The 24,205-nt window shown below is 50.4% G+C and overlaps 1 protein-coding gene across 2 annotated transcripts; it reads right to left on the reverse strand.

Moving 5' to 3' along the window:
* Positions 1 to 730: 730 nt before the first annotated feature.
* CHAF1A (chromatin assembly factor 1 subunit A) lies at positions 731 to 15,630 on the reverse strand. Of its 2 annotated transcripts, XM_009493735.2 has the most exons (14): positions 15,579 to 15,630; positions 14,513 to 15,336; positions 11,755 to 11,811; positions 9,354 to 9,595; positions 8,700 to 8,760; positions 8,085 to 8,153; positions 7,443 to 7,666; positions 6,764 to 6,932; positions 6,476 to 6,556; positions 6,301 to 6,390; positions 5,807 to 6,068; positions 4,701 to 5,188; positions 2,315 to 2,408; positions 731 to 831 (listed from the first exon to the last, which is right to left on the reverse strand). In XM_009493735.2, exons 1-14 carry the CDS (start codon positions 15,625 to 15,627, stop codon positions 734 to 736), a joined length of 2,808 nt encoding a protein of 935 aa, XP_009492010.2. In that variant the 5' UTR covers positions 15,628 to 15,630; the 3' UTR covers positions 731 to 733. The 2 variants fall into 2 exon arrangements, with proteins under 2 accessions (XP_009492010.2, XP_075579621.1); XM_075723506.1 differs by lacking the exons at positions 6,764 to 6,932; positions 7,443 to 7,666 and having other exon boundaries at positions 15,579 to 15,627.
* Positions 15,631 to 24,205: the final 8,575 nt, after the last annotated feature.

Genomic DNA, 24,205 nt, shown 5'->3' on the forward strand with positions numbered 1-24,205 from the left:
CCAATATTTTAAGGAACTAAATCATCATCTCACAAGCCATATAAAGTTAAAACCCCAGCAAGTTTGTCACATACATAAACAAGTTTGAAGTATAAAGGACTGAACTAGCATCAGCCTTAAAGTTTTTCTGTGGGGTAGAGGCCAGCTTTTATGTATACAGCTTCTATTGTAGCAATGTGTACAGGAGAACAATAATCTACCCCCGATATGTAATTAATACTGGCCTATCCCAAAATTAGAGAAACAAGGAGAAACAAGGTGCATTATTTTTTTGTTTTCCAAAGGTAAAGCCCTGCTGCTGTTCTCTGTAGCAAGTAAGACCACAAACAGGATGATATAGATAGCATAAATTCAAATATAATTGTACATCATTTATACCCAAGGCCATGCTATACAACATTATGAACAGAGTAATTCCCCCAGTGGCATCACAATAAGCTTATTTCAAAATCCCTCCACTAGTTTTAGAGATAACTTAGATACCTTCCATTAGAAAAAAGTATCGAAATTTCAATAATGCTTTATTAAGGGCAGATTAATATGCAGTATTTTTTAAGCTAAAAACTAGAACTAAAAATTTAAGCTTCCGTCTGGTCTGAAGCAGAACAAAGTGCTGTCTTCTCTTTACAAGAAATATGGAATACTTTCAAGTATCTTGTTCAAAGATACACGAGGTTTAAAATTTTCTAACTCATTCTACATACATACAGAGAAGTTAGTAGGCATTTAAGTCTCAAACTGTATTAGATGGGCTGACCATGCTGGTGTCCTGGGGAGCAGCTCTTGTGCCACTGGAGTCTGAAGCTGTTTCAGTAACTGCCAATGTAGAATCTGCAAAGTAGAAAATGCGTTGGCTTGTTGTTTTGCTCTGGTTTTTGTTTTTTTTAAATATCCTCATTAATCTAGCAGAATTTGACTACTATATGCTTTATCTGTCTTAGTTTGTCTGCCCGTATCTGTTGCAAGTCTCCTTTTTGACACTACTTAAAAACTGGTTTTAATATTGGGTTAACATCGATCCAGAATAAAATTACTTCAACCATAAAAAGGATCTTCATAATCTTTTCAGTGCTTTAGACTCAGGCAGGCTTAAACAAATACAGCTGCATGTGTGTCAACAAAGCCTGAGGAAGGCAAGCTACTGAACAGCATCCCCATCCTCAGAACAAGAGGCTACAAACCTGAAGCAAAGCTTTCATCTCACAGCAGTCTTGTAATAAGCAAAAGCAGCTTAAGATTAAATGCAAAGCTTCTTGTCAAACAGTTGTATTGTCTGTTATCGAAGGCGAGAGGAAGAATGCAGCACCAGCTGAGACAGAAAAGAGAACCCAGGTATGTCCAGAATGGGTCGAACACTACAGAACGTAGGGCTTTGGAATATGCATGAGCCCTTATCTATCAATTAGAGGAGCTGCCCAACACAAAAACCCCACTTTCCTTAATTCAGGTTGTGCCAGTAGCATTGTGAAAGAGCTCTATTGTGAGCGCGGTAAGAAAGGGCTCGGAGGTTTTGAAAGCGGTTTAGAGGAGCTGAATGCACATCATGTGGTTGGTGTTAAGTCATTGATCTGTATGATCAAGTGTGTATAGTTAAAACCTCACTGAGATGAAAGGAGCCGCTTCCACATCCTCATCCCACTGTTCCTGAATCCATAGCCTGAAAGGATGCACTATAGCAGTGGAGCTTTGAAAGCCCTTTTCCAAGGGATAACTGGGACACAAATATAAGCAACTGCTTAGATTCTAGAGCAACGTTGATCAGAGCCCTCAGCTCTCAACAAAGCTTCGTTATTACCTGATGTTATTTCCTTCAGACAACTCGGCGTGCACCTAAGACTTCAAGAAGGCAGCAGAGGGGAGTTACGGTCCAGACCTTGTCAGTCCTGGAAGGGCTCTGAACATAAGCTTGCACAGCCCAGAGACCAGCCCTGCTCAGCAGCACTGGCCAACAGTTAGTGGATCTGCTGACACTGACCCCAATGTTCACTTTTCTTACCAGGGCGGGGAGTAACACTAGCAGCCAAATGCTAGTTACAAGCACTTTGTGCCATTTAGTCAATTGGAGGGAGGAGGGAAGAAAAGGCAAGAGCAAGTTAGAGAAGTCTGTAAATAGCAAAAAAGCATCTAGAATAAAACATAAAAGGCAGAGAAGTACCTACAATAAAACATCTAGAGAGAAGAGCACAAAGCTTGGTGAAAAAAGGGGCAGAAAAACTGCAACAGGTTTAGCTACACACTGTTCCCACTCTGTCGTACTCTCCCTTGTGGGAACGAGCATCTGCCAAGAGACGGCTTGATCAATGTATTTTCCCACCTTTGCCTGGCTGTATATCCACAATCATGCAGTCATCATCTTCCTCATCTTCCTCAGTGTCTGCCTGAAATCCATCCATCTCTGCAGCTTCAGCCTTAAGGAAAAAAAGGTACCAGCCGCGTATCAGCAATGACGGTGCTAACGTGCGAGACCAAGCACAGCCAGTGCCGTGAAGGACTACCGCGGGCACTCCTCACGATTAGGACTCACAGCACAGTCTGATCAGTTGGGCATATTTGTAGGGAAGAAAAATAAGCAACCCCTGGCTTCAACAGACACTGACTTTTGATAAAAGGCCTCATCTGCGATGGCACATACAGCAGGAAGCACACCAAGCTTCTGCTCCAAGATGTTTCACTATTACACAATGCGATGAACAGCCTACACATTGAAAAGTCAGTTCAAACCTTAACTGAAGTCTGACTTAGTTTTGTTGGTTTTTTTGGAAGGGAAATCTCTCCCCCCTCTGCTGATTATTTTGGACGCTTTCTTCCTTCTGAAGATGGAAAATGACTTTTGCTTGTCAAGTTTGAAGCGTGTTCTCTCCCCCCACTCCTCCTCATCTTTGCCAACTAGCTTTTCTTCAGGGAGGGGCAACAGTTCTTCCTTTGGTGACCCTATTTCCTGCCACGGGAGCAGCCCAAACTACTCATTTTGAGTTGAGAAAATGAATACAAGGAGTGATACAAACCAAAGCTGCCCAGCATTGAACAGCTGCGAGTGTGTTTGGTTTTTTTTTTCTTTTCCCCCCTGCAATGGGAACTGTGGAATGAAAGTCTCAGACCTAGAACCTGGTCCTCACCCCCCAGAAGCCGTTCCAAGAGAAGAAATTTTAAATGTACATCTTTCATTAAAGTCACAGTTCTCAGATTAAGTATTCCCCTCCTACATGTGCGCAGCTACTGCCCACTTCAACACAGAGTTCTTCTCTCTCCACAGTTTATCTAAGAGCACCTTTACTTACACAAGTCCTGGCGCGAGCTTCACGGCAGAGTAACACGTGCCGGGGTAGAGAACCCGGCAGCCCTGATCTACCAATCACTCCTAGGCTCTCCCCACGCTTCAGCCTCACTCGACAGGAAGGATGGGATCTCAATACCTGAGCAGTGCCAATTTAGATGTCAGGCATAAAAGGCTTTCAGGACTCTGACACCTTTGCTCTGAGCTGCACTGTGCCGCACCTCACAAGGGCAGCTTTAAGATGCTTTTGAGAGCTTTGAAGAATTCAGGCTGGTGATGTAATTCTACTAAAAGCCTTTGTTTCGCTATTTCTGCTCAAGTAGTCTGTTCTAAGCAGAATTTCCAGCGGGTGCCAAGCAGAGATATTTATCTCTGCCTGTATTTAGTGTATAAGAAAAAAACCCAAGCAGATGGAGTTTGGGGGCTGAACAGCTTCTCACAAGTCTCTGATCCCTATCAATACTTGAATGCAGAGCTTTTTCAGTAGAAAAGCCAAAGAAGCCAAGAATAAAATGGGAAGGAAAAGCATAAAAAGCCTTGTCTGCAGCTTCTTTCCTCACCCGCTTGTCCACAGGGGATGAGGAATCAATCCACAGGCAGTGCAAACCCTGCCCTACCTGCAGGTTTGGAGGCAAACAGTTGATAACACCAAGCTTCAGGACCTAAAGCCTTACTGTCTGAAATGCACGATAGCATCACACAGCTAAAGCACCGATCACATACTTTTCAGTCATCCTTTTGGATGATTAAGCTCTTAATACTACCCGTGGTTACCCGGCAAAGCAGAAGCAAACAACAGGAAGACCACAACAAAGCTTAGAGCTGGAGTAGCAACTACTCCAAATCCATCTCATTTTGTTCCTATGAATTATCCCTTTTTTTTTTTTAAACCAGCTCTTGAAATTCAGCTTTATGTACGACAGCATAAGCCAGAGACTTTACAGACTATTATGGGTTGAGTTGCAGCACTTACGAACCACATTTAATCAGTACACATGCAACTGATGTAAGTCACCAGCTCAGGCTATACATCTGGCAGCCACACACACACATAAAAACCTGCATACAAATTATATACAGCTGTAAAACCAAGGCCAAGCAGACACTCAGAAACTATTCACAGCTTGGATGCAATCACTGCCAAATAGCAGAAAATGGAAGAACAGCAGGAGAGCAACATTTCAAATGGAATAAACAGTCCAAGCTGGAGAGGCACAAAAGAGACCCATCTCTTTAGAGTCACATAATTTCACTCTTCCGCACAAAAAGGGTCTTTTTGTGTGAAGGACAGTGCCTGTAGCTTAATATTTTGACTCTGCTCATCTAGGCCAATCTGGGAGGCACGCCAGGATGCTCGCCTACTGAAGACGCACAGCTACATTCCTGTCATTCTTTACTGGGGAAGAGCACCACGAAAGGAACTCACCTGTCCGGCATCCCGAGGCCTTTTCATGAATTTAGTGATGGACATGCTTCCGGTGGACTTCTTCTTTACTGACATGGGGGTGGTCTGCAGGACAGCCACGCCTGGCATGCTGCCACCCTCCTCCTTTCCTGAAGAAGGGACTTGCGTGACGTAGTTCCATTGACAAGGGACAGGGAGATGCTCTTGATCGAAACTCTTCAGCACCTCCGAGTGGACGTACCAACACATCCTATATTCAGGTCTCTTCTCGTACACAGAGTTCTCAGAAATTATTCGCTTTAGCCTGGCTTTGGAAGGGACACCGCTGTCCTCGCCAACAGGCGTCTGTGGCCGGGAGGTGTGGGGGCTCGCAGGGCTTGTGTCGCTACAGTCGGCAGCTGCAGTCACATCACTGAACAGTCCTTGCCGGCAGCACTCCTGGAATTCCTGGATGATCACTTTGCTCCCGTTCACGTTGCCATGCAGCAGTGGCAGAAGCTGGCCAAGGACTGCAGAGAAAGAAGGATGCACAAAGGTTGTGGGGAAGAACTGTTTAAAGGTTGAGAAAAGCCAGGCTGACATAACCTATCAGTACACACACTCCAGAAAGAAGACAAATAGGCTGAGATTAATTTTAGATATGGGATTGTAACAGGACCTAAATTTGATGTAGAAAAGTCACCCCCGGTAATGACACCCTGAAGCGAAAGCTTCAAGCCCTGTTCTAGCCTTTATGTGCATTATTCACATCCTTGTGTTAATCAGCTACAGGAGATACTTGGTACTGAAACCTGTCACACAACCTAAATCCTCTCCCCCCTGAACAATAAACCCGTCAATGGGCTCGAGTGCTTCCAGCAAACAGTCCTAAATCTGAGTGTACTGACGTCTTTTTGGCTTTATTTCCTAGATTATCTAGAGCAAGAGTTTTTGGAGAGCATAACTAAGACCATACCAGATGCAATGCTGGAAAACACCTTTCCAAGAACTCTCATAGAGATTCCTTGGATTTCAGACTTGTCATAAACAGGTCATTCTGAATTTGATGCTCAATAAAAAAAACCCCTATTCTCTCCAAAGCAGAGTACAAGTTCATAAGTACAACTATTTAGCCTTTCAGGTCTTACTTTGCTGATCTTTTGCTCTTTTTTTGCTACATTTCTGTATCTGCTGTTCCTCTTCTGCAACAGGTGAATCCAGGACACACACTGCAAACTGCTGGAGAACCTTTAGGTCTGCATTCGTGCTGCTGTCATTTTCTGCACTTTCCCAGATGCAGCCAATTTTCACAGGCTGTAGAACATGGAACCTCTTCCCCTTGGCCATCAGTTCATCCCACTCCTTTGCTTTCAGCTTTTGACGAACCTTCTGATTCTCTGGATCGCACTCCTAAAGCCACAGGCGAGAAAGAACTTGATACATCCATTCCAGGAAAAACAAAAGCTTTTTAAACCCAGCTTTTTACCGTGTTCCCTGAGCTACAGAAGTCTGTTCCCGAACCATGCAGTTCTGAGATGAGTTACATCACTGCCAAGACTACACGCTTTCTTCCTCTGCCAATATTTATTACATGATTCATTGGAAACAGAGATGGAAATCCAGTGACAACCAGTTCACTTACTTCTGTCACTCCTTCATCTTCAGATAGGTACCCATGGGGTACAAAAAACCCATCGTCATCATCTTCATCCTCTCCCTCCTCTTCATCATCCTAAAAATAAACTCTGCTTATTAGAAATTACAATGACAAGTGCAATGGGTTCAGAAAGCTATTTTTCAGCGTGCGGAATCCTTACCCCTTCGCTATGGGAGAGACTTTCTCCAGGTTCCTCCTCTTCCCATTCTTCATCACTATCTACTTCGTAGTCCAGTAGTTTCTGGAAGAAATACCAACATGACATTTCTGTAAATATTTTGAAAGCACAACACCAGACCCCATTCAGGGTTTCAAAACTCAGTGGCAAGAGGGAACATGCAAGTGGATCAGAAATCCCAGAGAACAGGTGACCTTGGCCAACCGCATATTCGCTTCAAGAGCATAAAGAAAGAAAAGAATCCAACTACACTGCCTGCGAGGTGCTTACACTGTCCTTTGACCAAGGATTCCTGGGATGGATCATAGTGGTTCTCTTGTTCCATGTGCCCCAGTATGCAGGACGGTGATTCTCACAAAACTGCAGAAGTTTCATTCTACCAAATTTCCCCCTTTCAGGAACAGCATCTGTTTTGCAGTTATCCACTACCACCACGTCACTGTTAAAACAAGAGACCATCTTCAGTACTTACAGAACACTCCCCTGCTGCTCAGGAAAACATCTTATAGAAAGCTTCAGTTCAGTCACAATACCAACCCAGAGCTTGAGTTCATTAGAACAGGCACTCCCAACTCACTCGCAAGAACGTGAGTTCCAGACAAGCCACCTCTCTCCTTAACAGCACCTCTGTTTTAGTTATCGGTATGCTTACTTTTTAAAACTATCAAAGACAAATACCACTAAGGGCCAGTAGCGTCCAGTGCTGAAAGGCAGCTGCCTGAACCACAAGATTTCCTGCAGGGAAGGATTTGAGAAGCATTGTATGGAATGAAGGAAATCTACATTGTAACATACTGCTCCCCGTGGAAACAATTTTCATACAAAATGAGTATTCAAAGAAAAGCTCCATCTTTCTGTCATCTCCAGTATTAGAATAAGACTACCTCAAAATCATTCTGCAGTTCATTATACAAAAAAAGCGAATAAAACCCCCAAAACACAGACTAACCTGTTTACTACGTCGGCACTGTTATTGACAAAAGTAGGTCCAGTTTTACGTGGTTTACGACACTTTAATTCACTCAAGAAAGAAACTTCACTATTCTGTGCACACAGGAGCTTATCCAGCTGTTCTAAGAAGTCTGAATCCAGGGCAATACGACAGAGGGGAGCTAAGACCATGTTCTCTTTAATTTCAAAAGGAGCAAACTTTCCACAAGAGCCAGCAAGAATCTGAAATATTAAGTGAGGATCATTAGGGTCTGAACACCTGGGAAACCGCAGTACCAACACGTTCAACATACGTGACAAACCTCTATACCAGGTGCTGATGTTTGAGAGAAGATTTACATTAAGCCCTTCCTACCTGAGACTCCAGGAGATCATCTTAAGGGAGTCTAGGTCTCTACAGCCAATGCAGCAGAAGACAGAGCTGAGCTTTTTACTAAAGCAACTACAAACTTCTTTTGTAGTCTCTGCTCTGGTCACAGACTTTTTTTAAAATCCTTTACACTTTTGAAATTAGGAAGTAAAAATACTAATGCTTTGTCTACCTACGAAGCTCTAAAGGACAGACCAAATGGGAATCAGTGTCTTTGTTAGAAGACAATTAATGAAAGACCAACAAAACACAGGAATAGCAATACCTCACCTTCGGGGCTTGTGGAGTCTTTGGTTTCTGGAAGAACCTCGTAATTTCTGCTTTCTGTGCATTAATACGCTGAAATCAGAATCAAAATGCAAATTATAAACACAAAGGGTAGGACAAAGCCTTATAATTCAAGGTGAGCTCATGCATTACTCAACTTAAAATCTAGCGAGGCATAAAGCAAAGTTCCGATATCTACCAGCTCCTGTAACTCCACAAAAAATTGTCTTCTCTAACAGACCTATGTGGATTCCAGTGTCATTGCTAAGACAAAGGACAGAGCTGACTCATGGGCATTGAAAAAACAAATGCAGAAAAGCCTTTTAACAGGTAAAAGCAAAGACACCAACATGTACGAAAGCAACAGACAAGAAACCTGCATGATGTAGCACCACCAGATCGGATGGGACAGGCTGCATCCCAAATGGACACGCTCACTCCCAAGCGGCATGACCTTGAGAGGGGCACCAAGGCAGGGTACACTGCCTGGAGAACCGCAGTGGCTGCGGGAGCCCCGTTGGGAATGGCTCAGCAGCCGTCGGCAGGGTGCCAGGGAGCCCATTAACATCACTTCACCGTAGCAGAAGAATTTAGAGACAAGCTAGAGAAAGCTTTTACCTTTTCCTCCTCTCTTAACCGTTTCTCCTCTTCTTTCTTTCTCTTTTCCTCAAGTTTTGCCCTTTAATATAAAGTCCATGTTAATTGTCACAAATCATGAAGTGTTTATTTGCACTGATGAAGAGGTGAGAAGCCCCAGACCTTGACTAAGAGCCTATCATGCTAGGCAAGAAGATAATCTATTAATTCAAGGACCATGCTTGGTTACAGAAGACTCTCTTCACTCTTTCTAGAGCAAATATTGACCTGGTTTAGCCACAAAGTAGCTAGGCTACTTCAAGTTTCCCTCAATACCAGGAAAGGGTATTTATGGTATTATCAAGTACAAGCAACTTCCTTAACAGACAGGGCACCAGTCCCAGCAAATTGCAAAAGTACAAGCAAGACTGGTCATGAAGGGAAAACTCACTGGAGCATGACAGCTCTTTTCAGCCATTTTAAATCAGAAGCCCAGGTCAGCCTGCAAGCAAAAGGTACTGCTGAGACTAGGGTCTGGTGTACACAGTCTTTCAAGCATTTAAAATATATCCTGTGACAGAGGCACGTGCTGTTTGACACTTCTAGCCTCCAGAAGGGACAGTTAAGGTGGGTATGGAAAGGTGCTCACGTTATTACAGGTTACTCCCCAGGACCTGCAGAAACTAAGCCACTTACTCTAAAGCTTCCTGCCTCTCCTTGCGTTTCTCCTCCTTTACTCTCAGCTTCTCAGCTTTTTCCTTTTCTTCTTTTTCCTTCTTTTCTCTCCTTTCTTTCTCTTTCAACTCTTTCTCTTCTTCTTTCTTCTTCTTTGCCTCCTCCTTGGCTCGCTCTTTTGCAGCTTTCGCTTCTTCTTTCAGCCTTCCCTTTTCTTCCCTTTCTGCTTGCAATTTCTGCAGCTTGTCTGCGCGCTCCTGATCCTGGTGCAGAAACAAGCCATTAAGCAAGATGCCTTTTTGTACACAGTAATAGCTGCTGGCATAAAAACTTGAGTAAAATATGGACTTAATTTCTTCAGATGAGACCCTAGAGGAGATTCTTGCACTCACCCAGTGCTTGACCTGCAGCATCATTTCTGGCTATCACAGGCCACGAGGTTATTAACCGCAGCTACCTGCTGCCTCAGCCAGCTGAGCTACCTCGTACCGCCTCTCTGAAGGCGCTAATTGTTCTTTTCTCCTAACAAATGGAGGCGTTTCCATTTTCTAAGCATCAAGGAAAGCTTTGTATTCTACTTGCTTTATATTTGAGTCATCCTCATTACCAATGTACCATTATGGAAAATTATATGGGAATTTTAAAAATTATTTTTTAATTTAATAGAAGATTTCAGATTGTTTCCAAAATACTTTCTTTGGAAATACATACCTCATGAGCTAAGCTTCCATCCTTTTATATCAATGTAGGGCCACCATGGTGTAAGTTTGAAAAGTTAATTTGATCTGATTTTGCATCATAAACCCATAAGGATTTCTGATGATGTTTTTCACTATCTCGGGCAGTAATGCAAGTCTCCAGACTCTGGGTTGTGCACCTGCTTTATAAGACCTGGAGCTCACAAAAAAATCACCTCTGTTAGTCCATGTTAGATAATCAGACACCACCAGGTGCTCTAAGCTTATTTCAGGGGTACTATGGGAACAATGCGGGGAAGATTACATTGAAAAAATGTTGCTGTTCACAGTATTTCCTCCCAAGGCAACTGAAATTCTCATTAGGGGTCTACTGACACATAAAGGAGAGCGTGGAACGCTTACTAAAAAATGACAAATTCAAGAAAGCTAGCTTCCCTACATGGTAGGCATTGGTGACTTCACCAAGGAAACCAGGGTATGTCTGTGCTCAGACACACAAATATCCTCACTGTGTATTTTCAGTTTTGTTTTATTTATTTCACATCTCTTCTTGGCAACATCAAGACTTACTGAACAGTGTCACAATGTACAAATAACTACAGAAGGCAAGCAACACACAAAATGGTGCCAATGGTAAAAAAAAAAACCCCAATATTGTCAGAACCGAGTCATGGTAATCAGTGAAAAACTACCCGGTAGTTTGAAAAATGGTATGAAGTTAACAGCAAGATTGGCAGGTCTATTTAATTTTTAGTGCAATAAAGCTTCCATTCTCATCTCTCCCTCACATTACTGCTATTTTTAACATACACATAGAATGGAAGAACACAACAGATTTGACACTGGGACATGGGGCACTGTAAAAAGCAAGCATCGCAGGAGCAGGCTCAACCACATATAGCTTATATAAAACACACAACAGTCCCCTACCAACTTTATAAACTAGTTGCTAAGAAACCCAGTAAGAATTCATAAGCATGGGCCTTCCCAACTGCAGTTAAGTAACAGCCAGTTTTCCAGCAGGCAAAGCCCACTCAAACAGCGCTGACTGTTCAAGAACTCCATGTGATCCATCAGCCTCCTTTATATTTAGCATTTTATGACTGAAAGCTGAATGGACAGCAAAATTATCGCACCGCTGTTTTGTTATGGAACAGAGTTTGCTGACTAGCTGCATCCAAGCAAACGGAGACCAGAGCTTGAGCGTTTCCAGCAGCAGCATCCAACAGGCTCTTCAGGAAGCCATAGACACAGCGGCCCATTTGCCTCTTTTTAATGAGGAGCAGACCCTACTTTTTGTGGCTTAAAAGGGTGAAGGGTGAGAATGATGAAGCAGGAACCAGCCCTAAATAGAAGGCTCTTGAAGATTTCGCTTCTATCTGTCCACTTAGCAGGCTGCAGCTACCCTCTCGGTAAGGGTTTGAAAAAAATTCTCAAAAGCATTGTGACAAGCAGTCAGCAACATTTACGGTTTCTTAATATCTTACCAAAGCGCATAGAAATGCAGTGCAGGCCACCCACACTTCATTATGTATGCATTAAGAAGCTCTGGAACAAGCCAAGTACTTTAACTGCATGCATTAAGATTCTTCCATATTCATCAGTGAGGGAAACCAGGAAAAGAGATGCTGTAAGTGGACTAAGATGAAACGCAAAGGGCTTTGCTTACTATTCAATGCAAAAGCACAGCAGGTTAACTTTCTATGTCAGTGAAAATGCCTTACTCTTTGCAATCTCAGCTTCTCCTTCTCTGCCGAACTTTTGTGGAATTTCTGAGATACCTGGAATTACAAAATGCAAGTTTTAGAGATCCACATCATTCCCTTTCCATAAGGCACTAGAACTCTTACTAAAAGAACAGCAAGCTTCATCTGAATTATATTAACATTGTTTTTGCAGATTACTATATTCAGCAACTTAAGTATTCCTTCAGTATAGGATATAAGAATACAGTTCAACCATAGCTAATCTCCCTGATTTACATTTGAGCCTGAACACATCTAAATGCTTCAGTTTACATTAAGTCCTTGTGTTACTAAGTTTTGCATAAACAAATCCCTCTAGTCTACTCAGTTCTAAAGTATCATTTGCAAGGGAATATCATGTGCGGAAAAACAAACAGAAGCTCGAGCTGCTCCAAATCATGAGAGCACAACAGAGGACATTTAATTATAGCAAAGTCACTTTCTTTGAGTTAAACTTGGTTTGGCATTTTTTTGGGATGGTTTTTTTTTGTGGGTTTATTTTTTTTAATCCTACCACTTATAAATGCTATGATATTTGGATATAACTTCCTGAATACAAGGACTATTATCCATATTTTAACACTGTTTCTTCTTGTAATCATAGCCCCCTTGCCCTTCCACTAGTATCAGCACATCATTTCTCTTAAAGCTGTTATTTATAGCGGGGGGAAGAAAAAGGTATTTTATGTTTAAGAGCATTGTTCATAGACTGGTCAAAGGCTTAATTTGTCACTATTCCAGCATACTATGGCTCAGTTTCTTGTATCCCCTCTTCCTTCTCTTGCCATTTGCAGTATAAGGTACCATGTTCATCCCTGTGTTTAACAGACTAACACAGACCAACTGCTTTATTTTCTGTACTCACAGACATTTAAGTTTACACAGTGCAAAGCTGTATCAGGAGATTCTGTATTTATTTGACACAAAACAAAAGTTCTTCCAATTGGGAAATTTAGTTTGTCAGAGCTGTTTCCACCTAGGAAAACAAACATGTCAGGACAGGCAACCGTATGGGTCGAGGTACAGGCTTCCCATTTTGGCAAGCAGCACACGAGCTGTTCCTACCTTACTTCACACCATTGGAAACCAATAACTTGTTTGTGTTACCCTATTACATCGGGAGTCAAGTACTTTTTTTGTTTGCTCTGCTACACTGGAAATACTTCATGCCTGCTTGAGTTTATGTATTTATTTTAGAGATGGAAGATTGCGAGTTTTAACAGTATAAGAATTGACCGCTTTTCTTGATAAGCATGCAGTAGAAGACATGGAAGACCTGTCACATCATAGAATCATTTAGGTTGGAAAAGACCTTTGATATCATCAAGTCCAACCATTAACCTAAGACTACCAAGTGAGCTCATCGTGAGCTCCAAGCCCCAGCTAACTCTTCCATACTCCTTCCAGGCCAGCGACGTTCTTCCTCACTCGTGTGACAGTCTCTCCTTAAACCCCAGGACAGTTAGCAAAAAATCTTTCTTAAAAGGCTGAAGATGGCATAAGCAGGAAGGCTACCAGCCGCTCCACCCCTTCACCCTCATTTACCTGAGCCACAGGCTCAATCCTCCACCTCTGGCAGCACAACATTGACCCACCCCTCAACGCCTGCCTTATTTTCTACTCCAATAGCGTAGTTGAGCAAAACAAATACACCGGTCAGATAGTCCAGCCTAACTGTAGTCGAGGCTCAGCTACAGCAACCAAGCACATTCACCAGGACTGTTCTGCTTCACAGGTTTCACCATGGCTGACTGTGCCCCCCCGCCGAGAAACCCCCATGTTACACCTCCACTTGTCTCCAAAATGGTTGAGCGGTGAACAGGCATTTGAGCCACGTGACCGTTTCAGCCACCTGCACAGCTGCTGTTGTCCTTAGAAGCTTCCCCTTCAATACAGCACCAAAAATCACGATGTTTTGGGGTCTCTTGCTGGAGCACAGGTATTAAACTGGAACCAAGATCACAGCCGATGGAGCTCATACAGAGCTAATTCTGAGACGTTCCCTCCTGCGCTCCAGCCTTCACTGCCCAGCAGCATCGCGCGTCCCCAGGAGCACTGTACGTGCGGTGACTTTTCCCTGCACTCGACGGCACGCCCGTAACAAGATGGCTGAGAGCACAAGCTCTGCACGCTCAGTTCAGAGAGACAGAGGCTCATCTGACTCGTCCTCCATCCTCCCATACAGATCTGCAGTTCCGCTGATGCACTGTCGTTTCAGCTTAAAAGCATTTTCTACGCCACAGTTGCAGAAATTCAGAGTTTGAAAAGTATCTGCACTGATAGGTACTGGGGTAACGTCCTCTCACAGTAATTATAGCACCTTCATCAAGGATAGATTAGAGATTGTAAAACATCACCTAATGGACAAAACTGCTTTTGAACATTGTCCTTATCCCAATTACCAATACACTAAGTCCCAGGGCATGCACTTCACGAGCAGTTCATTAAGAAAAAAAAACCCAAACCTGTAACAGAGTTTAAAGTTACATTCACATGATGCAAATATGCCAGCAGCTCAAAACCAGGCAAGATTTAAACCCTTTGGCTATAGGATTTAAAGGAATATTCAAAAGGGCAATAATTCAGTTATGTTATTAATAAATCAACACCATCTTCCATACACTTCTCACAATCTTTCTGAATATCCTATTCATCCTTGTCACTACAAGTGCAGGAAATCATACAACCCATCTGCAACGCAACAGCTTTTTAAAAAAACCCAAGAAAAGAGACCAACCTTCCTAACAGGCGTTGAGGCAGCTAAAGGACTAGTATTTCTCTTTGTTTCTGCAGCAGGCTGCACCTCAGGTGAGCTCACAGAGCGAGAGCTTAGGGAGGAGTTGGTAAGTCCAGAGTCTCCTTCATGAGACGATTCCATGGTCTCATTTTCCGACATGACGCTTCCATCCAGAGAAGCGACCTGGGGAGATTTTGCAGTCATAATATCCTCCAGGAGCACTACAGGCATCTTCCCCTCGAAGATGACATCCTTCAGTTCGCTCTGGTTTACCTTTGCGTTTTCGATGTTGTTACACTCTGTTAACCTGGAACGCGACTGGATTCCATCTACCAAATCTTCGTCTTTATTCGCTACAGCTTCACACTGTGCATCAGTCTCCATTGAATCATCCGTTTGGCTACTCTGAGCAGAATTCAGGCAACTCAACTGGTTTATCTCTTTTCCTAACGTGCCATTAGTTATAGCTACAGATGAAGATGCTTTTGAATCAAAATTAACACAGTCTACGTCATCGCTTAGTCTATGGCTAGAGCCCTTTGTCAGGTCAATAACAATTACAGTGTCATTTGTGTTATCTTTTGTGTTTTTCTGTATAAAATGGTCTAACGGACCCTTTCCATTAATGAGTTTTGGAGAAAAATTCACAGCTGAATCCAGCTGGCAGTCATTCTCCACATTGTCCAGGGACGCACGCGATGCATCTAGGGAGGAATCCTTACTTGGACCAAAACCACTTTGCGAGCTCTTTACTTTTTTGACTTCTGAATCTGCATCGTATTTTTCCTTTGGTACAGGATTCAAGCGTTTGAACGGCAACCGAGCTGAAACGACAACATTTTATTATTTTAGTCACATCATACAGATCACTGGGGAAGGGGGAAAGGGGGGGGGCAGTCAAACATCAAGTTATTTCATCAGGTCTTAAGCACAAGAATCGAAACAGGTTAGCCAGTTGGGGCCAGTTTATCACCGCAAAGCTGATACGCTTCAGAAGATCGGGTCTGACGCCTTCTTAGCGCGCTAAAGCCGCACCGGCGGCCAGACGCTCCCTCTGCAGCCTTACCTTGTACGAGCTTCCGTGGAGGAACAGCCGCTTTGTCTCTGCACTCCATGGCTGCGAGGGGAAAAACACAATAAACACCCGTGAGACGTTCCCGCTGAGCGGCCGGCTTCCCCGAGACAGCCGAGCCGCGGCAGTGCCCGACAGCTCTCCCCGGGGCGGAGCGCGGGCACGGCGAGGCCGGACAAAGGGGCCGGGGCGAGCCCCGCGGGCACCCCTCAGGCTGGGGGGAGCCGCGCACCCGCCAGGCCCCGGGGCACCGGGCCCCCCGCTGGGGCCAGGCCGAGGGACGCGACGCCGGGCAGGAAGGAGGCGGCGGGGCGGGCCCGGGCCTGGCTCCGGGGCGCGGCGGCGGCTGCCGGGCCTCCTTTGTTACCCCGGGAAGGCCCCACGCACCCCGCGGCCCAACCGCCGCCGGAAACACACCGCGCCCCGGCCCCGCCGCGCCCCCAGGTCGGCCCTACCTGCCGCGGCGGGCGCCGCGCCTCCCGCCGCTCCTCCGGCAGCGGTGACGGGAGACCAGACCCGGCCCGGCCCGGCCCGGCCCGTCCGGTCCCGCCCCGGGGGCTCCCGCTCGTATTTGGCGGGAGCCGGGGCGACCCCGCGCCTCACCGCGCTGATAGGCGGAGCGCGCCCACGTGACCCGCCCTTCCGCCCGCTCCGCCCCCCGCCCGCCCGCGTCTCGCGAGGAGGGTGGGAGGGAGGCTCGGCGCCCGGCCTCGCCGCTGCCTTCCGATTGGCTAGCGCGACGGCCGTCGCTGACTGGCGGCGGCGGCTGTCAGTCTGGCCCGCTGAAGGCGCTGATTGGGTAGCTGGGGGAGGGCCGGCAGGGTGCCTCTGGGTCCTTACGCCTGGGCTCGAGGCCTGCCTGCTCGCCGGGCGGGAGCCGGAGCAACGGCGGCGCAGCCCCAGGGCCGGCTCCGGAGAGGTCGGGGCAGCCTTTCCGCAGCACCGGGCAGAGGGGCGGAGCCGCCCAGAGCGCCGCGCCGCTGAGGGGCCCGAACCAGGGCGCGAAATGGCGGCAGCGCCGCCGGCCAATGAGCGACCGTCGCTGCGGCGCGCAGGCGCAGAGGGGCAGGCGGCTGCCGCGGGGCGCTCTGGGAGTTGTGGTCCGGCGGCGGCGCTCCCGTCTCCTCCCCGGGCCGGGGGCAGGGGCGGGGGGCAGGGGCTGCGCCCCCGGGCCCGCCCCACCTCCTTTCCCGGCCCGGCCTGGCCGTGCCCGTGCCCCACCCGCTGTCCCGTCCCCGCAGCCCTGGCTCGGGCGGTGCTGGGCCCCTCAGCCTGGCGGGGTGCGGGCCGGGCCCCCCTGGGCTGTGGGTGCCCAGCTCTGCCTGCGGCGCGGCTGCCGCTTCCCCTTGCTCCCCGCCGCTCCTCAGGGACGGCGTTCCCTCAGCTCCAGCGCTTTGCTGCCACACCGAAGGCGTTTCCGAGGACGGGCCGTCCCCGCGCAGCTGGCGGGTACCCGTTTCCTGTGGGACGTTGCACCGCAGCTGCAGAGCTGCCAACGGTGTTTTTTGACATCCCCACCCCCCCACCCCCCCCCCCGAGCCGGCTCATGGTAGCCAGAGACCGCGGTGCCACACGGCGAGCGGTGACACCGGGCCCTTGGCGAGGCCCCGCTGACACCGCCGAGCCAGAGGGGCCGGGGACGACGGCAAGTGCCTGGCGGCGGGCCCGCTGCCGCGCGAGCCTGGCCGGGCGCCAGCTTGCCGGAGAAAGACGCGATTACGGCGGGGAGACAGCAGCGGGCAGGGCCGCCCCCGCTGTCGCGATCTGTCGCCCCTCCCCTCTCTCCCAGCGGCTCAGTCGCAACGTCAGGCGGCGTCGCCCGGCCGGCAGGGGGCGCGAGGGCACCACGTGGCGGGCAGGGCGGCGCTCCGGCCGGCGCGAGCGCGCTTCTCGGTGGTGCCGGCGGCGGTGCCCCGCCGGGCCGGCAGGGGGCGGGGCGGGGCGGGGCGGGCGCTTCCTGGCGGCGGAAGCGGCGGCGGCGGCGGCCGGGCCGGGCTGGGCTCCGCTCCGCTCCGCTCTGCTCTGCTCTGCTCTGCTCTGCTCTGCTCCGCTCCGCTCCGCTCCGCTCCGCTCCGCTCCTGCGTGCCGAGGCGGCCCGCGGTGGCGGGCAGAGGCGGCAGCATGTCGGTGGCGGGGCTGAAGAAGCAGTTCTACAAGGCGAGCCAGGTGAGGCACCGGGGGCACGCGACTCCTCCTGCCGCCGCGGCCCGGGGCTGCCCGACCTTCCCTTGCGAGCGCCCGCTGCTCCGCCTCGGTGACCCCCCTCCCCCCCCCCCCCCCCCGCCGGCTCGGCGCTGCCCTGGCACCCGCCGTTATTCCCTCCCGGCGCTCCGGTCCGGTACCCGTCCGTGCCCGCCGGGCATCGCCCCCCGGTACCCGTGTCCGGTGGCCCCTCGCCAGCGCACGGTGTTCCAGCTCGGCACCCCCCGTTATCCCGGTCTCGCACCTCCCTGCCGGTGCCCGGTTCTCCAGGTGCCCCCCAGCACACCCAGCTTTCCCCTCCGGTCGCTCCTGGCCATCCCGGGGCGCGGTGTCCGTCCCCCCGTGTCCCCCCGCCCGCCGTGGCGGGGCTGCCAGCGGAGCAGGGTGCCGGAGCGTCCCCGCTGTGGCCCCCGCGGGTGCTCCCCAAATCCCCGGGGAGCCTGGGGGTCCCGGGGCCGGTCCCGTACTCCCCGGGCCGGGGCTGGAGAAGGGACAGAGGCAGAGAAAAACGCATCCCGGGGGTCCCGGGGTTTGGGCGCCGGCCGCACCCCAGGTCCAGGTGGGTGTCGTGCTGGGGGTGCGCTGCCCACCTTCCCCGAAAACGGTCCGTGTCGGCAGCGCGGCGGGGGGACGGATCCGGCTCAGCCCCAGCCCGCGCCGGCTTTGCGGGCGACGAAGCGCCTCAGCAGCCAAGGCGCCCCGGAACTTTGTGAGCAGAGCGGGATCGGAGGAGGAGAGCCCGGGAAGGTGGCGGCCGTGGGGGTTCCGGCAGCTGGGGGTCACCGGTCCCGTCAGCCTCGGACGGCAGCTGCAGCCTGACCTCGGGAAGCTCCCGCTTCCTGGGGAGCAGCTGGCAGCAGGATTTTGGGATTGGCGAGGGAGCCCGGATCCCCGGCCCACACGGGGAAACGGCCGGGGAACGTCGGAAAAAACTTGTCAGGTGTGCGAGTTTTTTTAGCCGAGCAAAAATTGATCCCATAATTGATTGCTCCGGCAGTGAATGGTGAGTTTGTCATCCGAAAGCCAAGATCCTGAAGTGTGGCTCTGCCCGCGGACGTGGGAATCTGCTCTAACGGGGTTCGTAAACGCCTTCTCCCGCACCCTGTGCGTGAGGGGTGGCCGTTCCCGATCCCCCCAAGCAGCGTTATCCTTCCCACTGCTTGCGGACGCTGCTGGAATTAACGGTTAGGATTATTTTTAATGTCTTTTTAGAACGATTCTGGAATCGCAAATACTCCTCTGCTTCCCCCGGTCGCTGATTTTCTGCCCCTGTTTTAAATTCAGGATGAATTTTGCACAGATCCACCAACAGCCCATGTTTTCCAGGCACAAAGTTTCAACCCCTTTAAGCTCAGCCCAAGTATGTTTGCTACGTGTGTTGCCTCCTCTCTTGGCCGTGTTTATGAAAAAGTATTTTGTTTAAGCAGCAAAGCAAAAGAACAGATCCCTGAAGTCATTCTCCCACCCCTTTTCTCGCAAACCCCTGCGTTGTGGATTTTTTTTACGACTTCCATGGGGGAAGGTTGTGCTGAAAACTCTGTGTAGGAGGATTTTGCTGGCGTGGATGTGCCGTGGTGGTGTCGCAGGGCAATCAGAGGTGAAAGCTCAGCGATGAGTCAGGAGTAGCGTGTTTCTAAAGTCTAAAAACGTCATTTTAAAAACACCTGATGAAGCCTTTCTTGGAGGCATTTAGTGTAAACTGAAAGCATGTCTGGTCTTTGGTGGTTTTATTCTTTTGTTAGAGGTGTTTGGTTTTTTTTTCTTTTTCTTAAAAGGAACCATTTTGGCTGCTTGTGGAAAAATTAGACCCGGCGCAGCTGTCCAGGGAGAAGTAACTTGCCCAATATGCAGACTTGGTGGCCCGCTCGCCTCTCATGCATGCGTCCACGTACTTCACTTGAGTGCTCAGACTGCATTTGGTGGCATATTAAATTGGGAGATAAGGTGTATTTGCAATCACGTCCTGTGTATTTGCAGCTGCATCCTGAGTTCTTTCACGGCTCTTGTTGCCGCAGAGTTTTGGGGGCTGATTTAATCCAAAGAAGCTGGGTTTGGTGTGAGGTTTTCCGCTGGTATCAGTGAAGCAACTCACTTTGCAGGGACAGGAGGGATGTGCTCCTCTTTCGGAGTTGCCGCCACCCCCTTTGCAGTGCCCTGGGGACGGGGACACAGGTATCTACGCTTTAGAGATGCTTTAACTGGAAACTGGGAGTGACTGGTTCCAGTTCAGCCATTTCTCTGCCTTCTCCTCCTCTCCCTTCCCTTTCCACCCTCCTTCCCTTTCCCTCCACTGGTCCCACTCCTCAGCCGCCCCTTGGCTGAAGGAGAGGAGGATTAGTTATTTTTTGGCTCCCTTAAAGCTATCGGATGCTGCCAAAACCAAACATGTGGAAGATCTTTCCTAAAACGTTATGTTTCGTTCCACGTCTGTTGTTAATTGAAGGAAAACGGAGCCAGGACCAAGGTCTGCAAGGAGCTCGGCACCGCTGGAGCGGCGGGTTTGGGATCCCTCCTGCCTCCCCGCACGGCGAGGAGGCCAGTTCAGCCTCCTCCGTAGCCCAAGGGAGCAGGGTTGGCTCGTGGGCTTCTGCCGTCTGATTCCTGTGGGCCCACGTCTTCCCTGGGTGAGGCAGCCGGGCGCCCACACGCAGGAGGGAGCCGAGATAGTATCCTGCAAAAAAAAAAGTCGTGCTGGCAAACGCTGCAGATGGTGAGCAGTTCTGTGTGTGCGTCCAGAACAGGTTTTGCTAGTTCACAGCAAAATGTTCTTTAAAAGCTGTAGAAAACATTCTCGCAAAAGGAAGGAGAAGAAACAACAACAGCAGCAGCTTTGAGCTCCGGCATCGTGAGCTGGGAGCAGTGCGGGAAGTCCCGGCGCAGCCCCTGCTTGCAGGTACGAGACCGGCTGATCCCAGGCACCATGCGGCCATCAGCATCCGCTCAGGGATTTGCAGGAGCCTTCTGGCCTAGAGATGGCTTCATTTGCACCATTTGCTTTTTATACAGACCGGCGTAAGTCCTAAAAGCCTGAAAAACTTTCCATTAACGGCTGGATAGGGCAGGCCGCACAAGCAGGGCGCCGGCGAATCTGAGGATTATTGGGTGTAAGCAGGTTTGCTGCTACTTGCACGCAGAGCAGCAGCCCTGCCTGGCACCGGCGGGTTTATCAGCAGCTGGTCTGAAGGGACAAACCCTAGGGTGGAGGCGGTGCCGTTGTGATAAGGTGGCGGTAAACGTGTCCCCTCCTCCTGCGACAGCGGGACTGTCCTACCCGGGATCGCACGCCGCCTGGCAGCGCGGCGGCAGGCGAAGCAGCGCAGCCTGCTCGCTGGGGACAGGTCGAGCCCGGGCCGTGGCGCGCGGTGCCCTGATCCGTAGCCCACGTTGGCGCGCTATCGCCGTGGCTCCCGGCGCGGCTGCTTCGGGTGCTGCCCCGTGGATGCCGGGAGCGTCCCCCTCCGCCAGGCAGGGCCCGGGGGTTCTCCGCTCCGGGCAGTCGTGGCTCGGCCGGCGGCCGAGGCGCAGCAGGAGCGCGCTTGCCCAATGCTGTCCTTTCAGGTACAGCGGGGCCCCTCTGGGGACACGAGACGTGGCTTTGTACGCAGCGCTTCGGCTCGGGGAGCAGACGGCCCAGGCAAGGGCGAGTGAGGGCAGACGGCGCTGCTTTTTTAGGCCAGGCTGGTACGCAGCCCCGGGCGCCGCTCCTCATCCATATGCAAAGTACAAAAGCCATCTTCCGAGGGGGGAGAGGCGAGCGCTAATTGAAACGAGCACGCCCTTGACGTGCACGCTTTTTCCCGAGTTTGATGACTGCTCTCAAGTTTTCTGAAGATATTTTTGGACACGAATAGCTACTGCTTGCTTTCTGCCTGGCCCGAGAGCCTGGGATGTGCTCTGTAGCCTCCGACAGCCATTTCAGCCCAGAAGGGCCACACGATTCCCAAGCTCCGTACGTCGGCAATGTGCGCTTTCCGGCCAGTTGTCAATGAGCCCCAAGAGCTGCCTTCCCCGCAGCCTGGTGCCCAGGTGCTGCGATGTGCTGGCATCTGCTCGGGAGGCTGAGGCAGAGGAATCTGCTCCTAGATGCGCCGCGCAGGGACCGTGTGGCGATGGGGGACAGAGCGCAGCTGGCGGAAAGGATGGCATTTCTCCTTTCTTATTTTTTTTGGCCTTTGTGGTCGTTTGCTCTTGCTCATGCTGGATTGGGATTTCCTTTATTTCTCTTTGGGTGAGGTTCTTTCTGTGGTGGCTTTGTGCTGTGCTTTCAAATGTGGGGTTTTTCCTCCCTTTCCCAGACGGTACCTTTTAACAGCTACCTTTTTTTTCTTTTTTGAGGTTAAGTCAGTCTTAGCATCTGGCTCTCTGGGGCTTTCTCTTGTAGGCCTGACACGCCTTTCCACTCGCAGCCTTTGCTCTGCGTGCGGCTGGGCGGTGGGTTTCTTGGGGCATCACGGATGCCCTGCGCAGCACAGGATCTCCTGCCAGAAGAGAAATGAGAAGCGCAGCGTGGAGGATAGCCTTCCACATGGAAAACCAAACCCACACGGCCCCTTTCCCTGGCCAGAGCTTGTCTGTCGGTGCCCTGTCTTGCTGCAGATGGTTTTGATTGCGCCCGCCCTCCAGCTCTACCTCGCTCTGCTCTGGTGGAGACTGACACGCCCTGCGTTCGTCCGCATGTTTTCGCTCAAACTCGCCGCTGCCGGAGTTTAAACCGCGGATGGTGTCGGGCTGGAAAGGAGCTGCGGAGCTGGGAGAGCAGAGGGTCGTGCTCCTGCTGCCAGCCGTGGTGCAGGGCAGTTGTCACAGCAGCAGAGAGGTGACAGACTCACAGAATGCTTTGGGTTGGAAAGCACCTTTAGAGCCCACCCAGCCCAGCCCCTGCAGCGACAGGGACAGCTTTAACCAGAGCAGGGTGCTCAGCGCCCCGTCCAACCTGGCCTGGGATGTTTCCAGGGATGGGGCCTCCACCGCCTCTCTGGGCAACCTGTGCCAGCGCTTCACCACTCTCAACATAAAAAATTTCTTCCTTATATCTAGGATTTTCTAGATCTATTAGATCTTCACCTGCTGCAGCTTTTTGGCCAGTGGATGCGAGTTGAAGCTCTTAGGACGGTGCCAGTGCCCAGAGACATTAAAGCGGGGGCCCAGCCCCCTGAGACAGGCCGGTCTCTGCTCTGCAGCAGCACGAGAATTTCATGCTGCCTTCTCTTGAATCGTCCAGCAATTAGTAAAGCCAAGAATGGACCCAGAATGCTCCGTGCAGTGGCTTTTCTGCTTTCCCAGGAAGCCGAAGCGAGAGGTGCGTGTGCAGGCAGCAGCTGGGCAGGGCGGTGGGGCTGCCGGCCCCGTCTGCGGGTGAGGTCCTGGGGAAGCCCTTGCTGGTGCACGGGGGCTGAGGCTTTGCCCAGGAGAGCACCCAGAGCTGCCAGAGGAGGAACTGGGCACCCGGGGTGGGGTTGAGGTGCTATATTGGGCTCGTGTTCTTTTTGAGCCGTTCTGGTGAATTTTGCACACCCGTGCCGTGCCCCCGGCAAGCGAGTCAGCCCGTCTCAGCGGCAGGGTCTGAGGAGCGGAAGGAGATGCTGGGAGCAGGTCGCTCCTTGGCTCTTCTGCTGTGGCGGTGGCTGTGCTTTGATGGCAAAGGCAGAATGAGGGCTGGGTGCCACGACGGCACGGCGAGCAGGTAATCCCTGGGACAGGTTGTTGTCAGTGTCGGGCTCTACGTTCCTTATCTATAAATGGGAATTTGTACTGGGGAGTCAAGGGATTTTGCTGATTCCTGCCAGCCTGACCCTCCCTCCCACAGCACCTGGTGCTTGCTCTATTAATATTAACCTGGGCTGGAGTCCCCTGCAGCCTCCCTAGTTTATCTTTCAATATTAATCTGCTCCCGAGGCTGGAGGAAAGCTGGATTTGCTTGAGCATAGTCTGACGTCCCACGTGCTCAGCTTGCCGGCCGGGGTCCATCTGGGAGGGAGTCCCGTTCGGCAGTCATCCTCGCCTGACGCCCTGAAGCCCCGAGCAGCTTCTGTAGCTGGAGATGGGTGTTTTGGAGATGCATGTGTTTGCAGATCCACGTATGGCAGGTGAAAGAGTGGAGGAGCGTGCGTGTGTTCAGCTTTCGGCAAACCTCCGAGTGAAGGGGACTCGACTTCAGCGCATGCCGCTTCTAGCCTCGGCGATGATGACGACCGATACTCGCAGGGATGCCTGCTGTCGTGTCTAGCTGAAGTGACTGCGTGCAGAATAGTTTCTTATTAACTCCTTCTCCTTTTCTTGCATGATTTGTCGTCGATGAAACGCCTGGCACGGCGTCGTTGTTCGGCTGGTTAATCATTGCTGGAGCTGAGCAGCCCCGTAATGGAGCATTTTCAGCTTTTCTCAGTATTGTTCAGGCTGTCTGGAGTCGCGGGCAGGGG

Source organism: Pelecanus crispus, chromosome 20 (assembly GCF_030463565.1).
Source record: "Pelecanus crispus isolate bPelCri1 chromosome 20, bPelCri1.pri, whole genome shotgun sequence".
In the NCBI taxonomy this organism is placed as follows: Eukaryota; Metazoa; Chordata; class Aves; order Pelecaniformes; family Pelecanidae; genus Pelecanus; species Pelecanus crispus.